Here is an 8,887-nt window from a genome sequence, read left to right as displayed (position 1 = left end):
GTCTTTAGTAAACAAGCATGTGGGTAGCTTGCTGTTGGTGTGGATTACTCAGAAGTGTGAGTAATTTCTTTCTGGCATATCCTGAGGTAAAAAGTAATTTCTATATTTAAAAACAGGCAAAGCCAACATATTTAGAGTTTCTTAATGATTCTTTTGTGATTAATTACTTCTGCCTGAAGCAGAAGTTTGTTGCAAGAAGCAACAGAAACCAAAAAATGATAAAGCTGTGCCTCTTGTCAAAGAATGCAGATTTTTCAAGGCAGTGTTTCCAGGGAATACAAGCTCACTGCTGATATCTTTTGTGCTTTCCTGAACTCAGGCGATCATATTACAGATTTAAATTCAAATGGAATGACTTCCTGACAGCTGAGAGGTAGACTCCCTATCACAAAAGCACTTCCTGGGTTGTTTTTAGAAGTCTATGGGCTACATCTGGGGTTTGAGGGGGTGGGGAGTGGCTGTAGGAAAGCTGAAAGACATGCCTTTCACAGCCAGTGCCTCATCACACAGCTGCAATCCTGAACATATTGCTGCAGCAGGCCCCCATTTACCAGCTGCTCTGTACAGAGCAGGGAATCTGCTGGTAGAATTGGTGTCCAAATCCAAGCAACTGGCACTACCTTGAACAAGCTAGCACTCATCCTGGAAACCTTGGCAATTACAGACTATTTATAATGTCACAATCATAAAAGAGTAGAAACAGATTAGCTTTTAGAGGTAGTGTGACCAAGTGGACAGTGCACTGGACTGAAACTTAAGAAACTGACATCCTTTTTCTGTCTCAACTGCTGGTCTGTGGAGTGATCATAGGCAAGTTAATTCTTCCCTTTGTGCTTCAGTTTTCGTGTCTGTAAATGAAGATAATAATGGTGAGCTCCCTTATAAAGTATTTAGCAATTTTCCTCAGTAGATCTCAATATCAGAGTTAGGGGTAGTTTTTGTTAATAAAAGTCTGCTGGATCTGAAACATTTCAGAATAAATCTAGTTCCATTAAAGAACAACCTGGAATATCAACAAGCCATTTTGTCTTGTATAAGATGATTACTTGCACAGAGGCCTGGAAGACCTGCACAGTTCTGCCCCAGTATTACTTCCTCTAAAGAAGTGGTTCTTAACCTTTTTTGTACCAGGACCTAGTTGTAAACATCGATGGTCAGTCCCAACCCAGTTATGGGTCCCAGCTCCAACCCTCACTCCTGACCCTCTAACCCACTGGCAATGCATAGGGGGTGCACGCGGGTGCATGTGCATCCACTGAGATTGGTGATGCATCCTCTGCAATTGGCTGCTGCTGCCACTGCTGGCAGCACCTGTGGACAGTCGCTGCTCCCCCCCTTCCCCCCTGACAGTGTTAGTGTCTGCCAGCGGCATCTGCGGGTGTTCACCCCCTCCTTCTGCTGCCGACACCACCATGGCTGCCTGCAGGAGCTCCCTGCTTGTCACTGCTATGCCCCTGCCACTCCTGCTTGTGGGCAGTCGCCATGCTCCCCCCAGCCTCCAGGGGCATACATCATTTATGCTCTAACGCCAGGCCCCAGCCCCTCAGTGTGGGTGTGTGAGGCAGGGGGGGACACCAAGCAGCCCCTTGCAGGCTGGAACTCTACAAGGGAAAAACCACATTTTTCTCTTTTAAAGGAAAATCCATTTTTAAAGTTTGTCCACGATCCTTTAATATATTCTTGCGACCCACTTTTGGGTTGTGACCCACAGGTTGAGAGACACTGCTCTAGAGGGCAGGATGACAGAGCATGTCAGGATTAATCCTTAAAGCTAGCAGATTTTGAATATCCAGGGAGGGATAAGACTGTTGGGATTTCTATACTTGAACTTCTATACTGACTCTTTGGCTCTTTCTCGGCATCCTGCAGTACCAACAGCTCCTCTACCACTCAGTGGATGTCCCCAGGGAAAGATAAGACCTGGCCAACATGAGAATGTTTTGACAGTTTTCTGTTGACAGAATTGTGCATATGCCTGCGCATAAGGTGCCTAAAAGCTGACAAAACCCAGATCTGCCAGCTGAGTCACAATACCTCCCCATGGAGCACAAGCCCACATATAGCCACTGAGATAAAACCAGCATGGATATGTTTGCATCTGTCAGTTGCTGTAGTCTTTCAGAAGCAACCTCATATTTTATACTGATCAGCCTGGTCATGATACATGATAAAAGTATTTATGTTCAGTTACTCGTGTTGGTTGTCTTCCTAGGTTGGTTGGCTGGTTGTAGGGGTCCTTGATCTGTCTGTTGTTACTGAATTTAAATAGCGCAGCACTGTTATCTCAAATAAAAATTTTAGTATTTCATATGGAATTCGGAATATTAAAATTCACAGTTGCCTACATGCACGGGCATTCCAGTCTCTCCCCCACAAAGGCTGTGTGGCCTTTAAAAACAAATATTGGCACAATTCATGACACACCACTGAAGTGTTCTTTTAAAGCCTCCCTTAGCTGAACAGCATTATAGTGGGCTTTGTTTCTTGCCTGTGTGTCTAGCTGCTTAAATTATGCACATAGTCTGTTCCTCTTCTTCTGCCATCCCATTGGCAAAGTTTCCCTTTAGCCTCACAAAGCCTGTACCATACAAGAGCAGGCAACAGGTATGATGGGAATATTTGGTTTGCCAAAGTTATGCGTTATCATGGGATATCTCTCTCCATTGCCCTATCAAATACCCAGAAACACATTTAGTTGTCATTCTGCATCTACTTAAGGTCTAGTTAAACCTCCCCTGTTGTTGTCCAGATGCTAATATATGGCTTAATGAGCTAGGGGAGGAGAGGGTATGCCACACCACTCAGAATGAGTATTGGCATTTCAGTGCAAATATGGAAGTTGAGGAAGAATATCCCTGCTTGAAGCTTCTCATGTACGCTTTTGTGCACAGGCATACAAGCATTGTGCACCTTCCTCCAGCAGTCAGTATTATCTATTGACTGCTCCTTGTGAACCATCAGTATCTGCATCACCATGTGGAAGTATAACCTTCCACTGATGTACTGAGAAGCTAGGTGGAGTGAAGGGCCAGAACTGGTATATGAAACCTGTCTACTGTCACTGCTCTGAAGGACAGAGCCATACTCAACCCACAGTGCCAGAAATATTGTCTTGGAAAGTTTGCAGCCACAGCTGATCATCCCAGACATGAATCACAAGTATGATGCCACCACTCTATGCTAGTCCCCTAAGCCCAGGCATGAGGCTTAGCCATGTTCAGATGGTCAGTGAATGCCTCCGGGTGCAGTTGCTGACCCCATCCCTGTCCTTACAGCATCCATTCATTGTTTTTGTATACCCCTTCTGCCCCCAGGTTGTGCTAATACCCCCATGTCATACTTCTACTGTCCAAGTGGTGCAAATACAAAGAAATGATGCAGCATCTTTGGGTGGAACAATTACAAAGAGGACTTTTATGGTACTCATACTAATGGTGAGGAAACAAAATGCAAGGTACTGCAGTTTTTCAAAATATATGGCACACATTTTAAGAAGGGGCAAAGAAAATGACATTAAGGGGCATTAACCCCAACTACCACAATTCTCAGTGCCACATCAGTATCCCATAATGAACCACTCCTATATCCCATGGTGTGGGGTACAGGGTGGTGTTACAGGAGCCACTGGGATGTTTGCTCATGGTGCACTTCACTGTTAGCCAGCTCAGTCACTCAGGATGAAAACATACAGTGCTTCCACAAGCAGTGGGCTATGCCTGTGCCATGGCGTAGTTATGGCATCTGCTGTGAGCAAGGGAAACTTCTGCCAACTAAAATTTCTAGTATACATATAAGCATAAGTTAATGCTGCCTCAGGCAGTGGACAGAGGTTGGGTGTAACTGTAGGGTTGCTGAGCAAACAATATGCAGACAGTATTGATTTCTCCAGCCAAAGCTCATCTCCTCCCATGGACTTCAAACCCAAACAGCATCCTCAGAGTCCTGCCATAGGAACCCTAATCAGGACCCCAAATGTGCCTGTGCCTCAACTGTGTACTAAGGGAGTTTAAATAAGGCTGTGGTTTGGAGAGATATCCGGGGCATGGTTAAGCAGAGTTCTGCAGAGGTTTTTCATGGTGCAGTGGGTGCTTAAATAGCATGTAGGATTAACCAGATCCCAGAATAACCTATAAACAGGAAGACATAAAGGTTGCTGAAAGATGTCTGAGCTTCTCATTGCTTCTGGCCTGCTCTTCTGATTGTCATTTTACTAAATGATAATGAGGAACAACTTAAAATAGCATTTCATTATCTGGTCATTTTTTCCCTGGGATTGTAATTGCTTTGTTCTTGATTTTATTTGCTTTTCCCCTTATTTCGTTTTAAGGTTCATATAATCTGATATACTTTTGTTCTATGAAAATGACTACAATTATAATACTCTAATACTGCACTCTGTTCTCTCACAATAGAATAAAAATCCTGAGTGGATGTAAAACCCATGTACCCATGTTGAAGTAGAATGATTGGCAGTATACCCTAAAGTTTTAGAAGATACAAAAATATGAACATTGCAGACACATCCCCTTACCTTCTCCAAGAGTTTGAGTTTCAGTCGGGTCATGTGATCTACCATTGTAGGGTCTGTCATTATGGCAACCTTTCAGACTGCGCAGATAAACTAGCTTTTAATTTCAGTTCTCTCTCATTTTAACTCCAGGATCTTCACTGACGACTTCACAAAAAGTGTCCTCTGAAGATAGAGACAATAAAAAAATATTTTGAAGTCCAAACGAATGTCAAAAACCAATGAAAAAATCCCAAGCACAATGTTCTTTGCTGTTTCTGTCTTAATGCATCCTCTTCTGCTGTGGGTTAGTAAGGATCTCTGCAGTTTTGCTCATCTTGAATGAGAATGTCCCTCTATACTTAATTGCTGCTAGCTTTTCACTGGAAGTGTCATTAATCCCAGCTCTGTGTGTTGTGGTTTTCTGACTAGCTCTGAGCCTAGGCCAGGGAGCCCGGTTGCTAAGTTTGCAGTGTATGGCTACAACATAAACAACTTCATCTCCAGGTGTAGGTAGTTATGTGATTTATGTACAGTGAACACCCAACACATCAAATGGAGACCAAAACTTGACTGAGTATTAACAGAGTATTTCTGGTTCAGTAGTATGAGGCCCATATCAAAAGCTAGTAGCACTGGCTGCAGGACTGCACTCTCCAAAAGTCTTATAGTACTTTCTGTCTTTAATAGGAATTTTCATCCAAAATGTTCTGCTGGTTGGTGATGAGTTTTTAATAATGAAGGAGACTGTTACTTATCCTGTATTACAGATAGTAGTAAGGCACGGCTAGCAGCCTCTGTCTCTCAGCCCAGCAAAGCCGATCTGGTAAGGAGGGGAAAACAACTTGCATCAATTACATGCACAAAACAGGAATCAGAAGACAAGAGTAGATTTGGAAACCAGCCATAGTCATGCTCTTGGTTTGCTCCTGAGGAAGCACAACTATAGGTTGCTCCTAACTTGAAACTTGTGACAATCACAACTGAGCCAGCTTGATTAGTTTCTTTTTTTTTTCCCCAGTAGGCTACTCCTGGTTTGCCAGTAGAGGAACATGTGAGGGGTGTTGTTACAGGTACCCCAGAGTGGTAGAAAACACTGTGTTCCTATATGTTGCTGGTAGCTCTTCTACTGATTATATCTGTGGTGGTCTTTCTAGACAGGGGTCCCAACCCTGGGAGATCTTCACCAAGGTCCTTGGCTTGACTTGCTGGGAACATGCCTACTAGAGGCAGCTAGGCAGAGATGACATCCAGTGTGTGAAGCACTTGGTTGTGGAGTCCCACAAAGGGAGATAGCTCAGCAGCAAAACATCTGGGGACACAAGGACCTTGTCAATGGAGGGAGAATTTCAATGGATACATAGAGATGGAGGTAGGATGCTAGATATCTCAGAAATACGTAAGTGATACTGTGGGAGGGAGGTGGGGCAGAAAATTGGCCTCATTGCAGAGAGAATACTGGCTGCCACTATACACAGTCTTCCACTGCCCTTACCCCACTTGTCCTATCCATCAGTCAAGCACCATACTGCAGCCCTGCTTTCAAAAGTGCATCAAACCCTAATGGCTGAGGAGGGAAGACTCAGATCCACTCAGTTGGATGGCTCACAGACACTGCCCTATCATGAAGAGACAAGTGGGAGAAGCAGCTGGAGGGTCCCTTCAGAGAGAATAGAGACACATCTGTTGACTCAAGCCGGTAGCCAAGGAGGCAGGCTGCCTGCCTGAAGCTCCTATCCATGATTTTATGCATAGGTTACCAAGGCTCAGGTGACCTCTTGATCACAAACAAAGCAGCAGGATTTTGTCTGAGGGTTCCTGTTGACTTAGAATCGCAGCAAATTAAGGTTGGAAGGGGCCTCAGAAGGTCATCTAGTCCAACCCCCAGTGGATACTATCCTTATGTTTTTGGAGCTTTGCTGAATAAGTGCTATCCAGGCAATATTTTAGTCTCTGCAAGTAGAAAGTCTACTGTAATGTCTAGAATAATGAATGCAAGAAGTCAAAAAGCAATTGTTACTCCTCCATATTTCTGTAGAGCATTCTGGATGGGCTCTACTTTATGGACTGTAATTCAGAAAGCCAATGGGATTACCCCATTTGTAAAATTAAACAAATGGTGAGGTAAGCATAAATCTTGACATGGCTGTGATCTGAACTGAAATGAATTGTGGAAAGTGAAAAAAGAGCCTAGGAAGAAATGTTGTGCCAAGGCTGGGCAACAGGGCTAGTGCCAGAGTTGAGAAAAGACATAAGGTCTTACAAATGTCAGAACTGGTTCCTGCCCATTACAGCTGCTTGGAATCATCATTTTGACAGCTAAAACTATCAAAATAGTGATAAAGATGCAAAATCTGTCTGCACACATCTTGTGCATTTGTTGAAAAGTTGCTGTAGCTGTGGAGGGACAGGAGAGAAATGTAATTTGTGAGGTGAGGTAACATACAGGTTTCCTGCACTGTATGCAGGTTCTGTATGTGCGAATACATTCATATGCGATGACCCTTTTTATACCAAAAATTCATTGTATGAGAGGTAAATTCACTCTTATGCGATCGGTGTGGTGGAAGCCCGCAGTCAGCTGCTTTCTGCAGTGCATTGTGGGAGTGACACACACCAAAATAGTCTCTTGTGTGGATCTGTGCTCCTTCCTCATTGTCTGCGACATATTTCTGTAGTTGCCACCCCCATTATGATCGTGCCCTGTGCTTGTGTGTACAGGCAGTCCTCAGACTTATGACACAATTGGTTCCTGAAAACCATGTCTTAAGTCAAAATGTTGTAACTTGGAACCGATTTTCCCATAGGAAACAATGTTATAACTGGGGGATTGGTTCTTGAACCAAGGCCCAATACCCTATTTTCATCAAAAATAATCTAGAATTTTGTACTGAATTAATTATTGATGAGTAAGATAGTTACATTAATGTAATTCTATTGTAAATAGCAATCATTTGGAAGATAAATAGATTCGGAAGGACTTCTTTGAGGAGATTTTGCTGGATGTTTTGAAGGGCTCTTGGCTGGAGTCTTCTCAGGTCTTGGCTGCAGGTTTTTCTGGAGTCTTGTCTGCTTTTTTAAAAAAAGTGTCTGAGGAAGTTTGGACAGATGTTCTCCAGGGAGAAGGGTGACACAGTGAACTTGTTTGCTGGCATGGCTTGGCATCAGATCAAGTGTTATAAAGTCGAAACTGATGTCAGAAAGTTGAAACCATGTCAGTTTATAAACTTTGTAAGTGCAAAATGCTGTAACTTGAAACGTTGCAAGTCGAGGACTGCCTGTACTGTCTGCTGTTGGCGAGTACCAAAATTGGCTCGTAAAAGTGGTAGAAATGGGTCTAGGGGTCAGTACAGTTGAGGTCTTGGAACATATCCCTATTTGTTACTTTGTAAAGTGGGTTCCCTTTATGCGAATTCGAGTTATGCGCCACTTTCCAGGAACACATGTACAGCATAAAGCAAGGGAAACCTGCATTTTGATTAGACCAACCTATGTTGTCTGGCAGAAGGCAGAGTAGGGACTGAATCAGAGATGGATAAGCTTTCCCGAGGCTGAGCTTACTTCAGAAGAGATGAAGGCAGAGTAGCACCATAGGATGAAATTACATATTACACTTAGACCATATTAAGGACATTTGAAGTGTGAGCATCAGCGTGTCAAAACTGGTAAACGCCTGCTAAGTGCCTTGTGAGCATCTCCAAGTCACACCTTCAGGGGAGGGCAAGTGGTGGGCGGTGCCACCTAGTTCAGTCCGGGTAACTCGTTTGCTCCAGAGCTGAAACGAGCCATTCCAGTCCTCCAGCATCGCAGGATGTACCACTCCCGGTGCCCCCCTCCCCCAGTCTTGATACTTAGCCACACCCCAGCTCTCCAGCCCTCTAGGGGCAAGAAAAGACGGTAGCCCTTGCCATAAGACAGCGCTGCTTAGCACCCCCAGGGCAGGGCTTTGGGCGCTGTGGCAGGGGCAGGCGCTGTCCTGGGGCAGCTCCATCGGGAGCTCTGGGGCAGGAACAGGGCCTCTACACAGGAAGGCGTTTAACCCGCAACGAGAGGGGCGCTCATCACCCGCCCCTCGCGGGGAAAGGGCAAGTCCAGCGCCAGGAGCAGCAATGTACTTGGAGCCCGACCAGTTCCCTCGGGGGCCGGGCCGGGCAGTTAACGGCGCTGCAGCAAGACAACAATACCACCCTCACCCGCTCCCAACTGCCGCCCTCGGCTCGCGCGGCAAAATAGGCGCGGGGGGCAGAGCTTCCCCAAGAGGGACGGGGCTTCCTGCTGCTGAGTGGCCGGATCGGGTTTCCCGGGAACTGAGGCCTCCGCTCCGTGATTGGGTAGTGTCAGCGTGGGGGCGGGGCTTGGCCACGGGGGGGTTTGACTCGA

General features: G+C 45.1%; 1 protein-coding gene across 2 annotated transcripts in view; it reads right to left on the bottom strand.

The window, feature by feature from the left end:
- CUNH21orf58 (chromosome unknown C21orf58 homolog) overlaps nt 1–5,578 on the bottom strand; it is a 57,852-nt gene extending 52,274 nt beyond the window's left edge. For both annotated transcript variants that reach the window (XM_019523299.1, XM_019523298.1), the window contains exon 1: nt 4,532–5,578. In XM_019523299.1, coding sequence (XP_019378844.1) covers nt 4,532–4,591 — 60 coding nt within the window. In that variant the 5' untranslated portion in view covers nt 4,592–5,578. The remainder of the gene's footprint in view (nt 1–4,531) is intronic.
- Between the last annotated feature and the right edge of the window lie 3,309 nt (nt 5,579–8,887).

Source organism: Gavialis gangeticus, unplaced genomic scaffold (assembly GCF_001723915.1).
Source record: "Gavialis gangeticus isolate Ggan-Ray unplaced genomic scaffold, GavGan_comp1, whole genome shotgun sequence".
NCBI classification, from domain to species: domain Eukaryota; kingdom Metazoa; phylum Chordata; order Crocodylia; family Gavialidae; genus Gavialis; species Gavialis gangeticus.
This window is presented reverse-complemented; position numbering and strand designations above follow the sequence as displayed.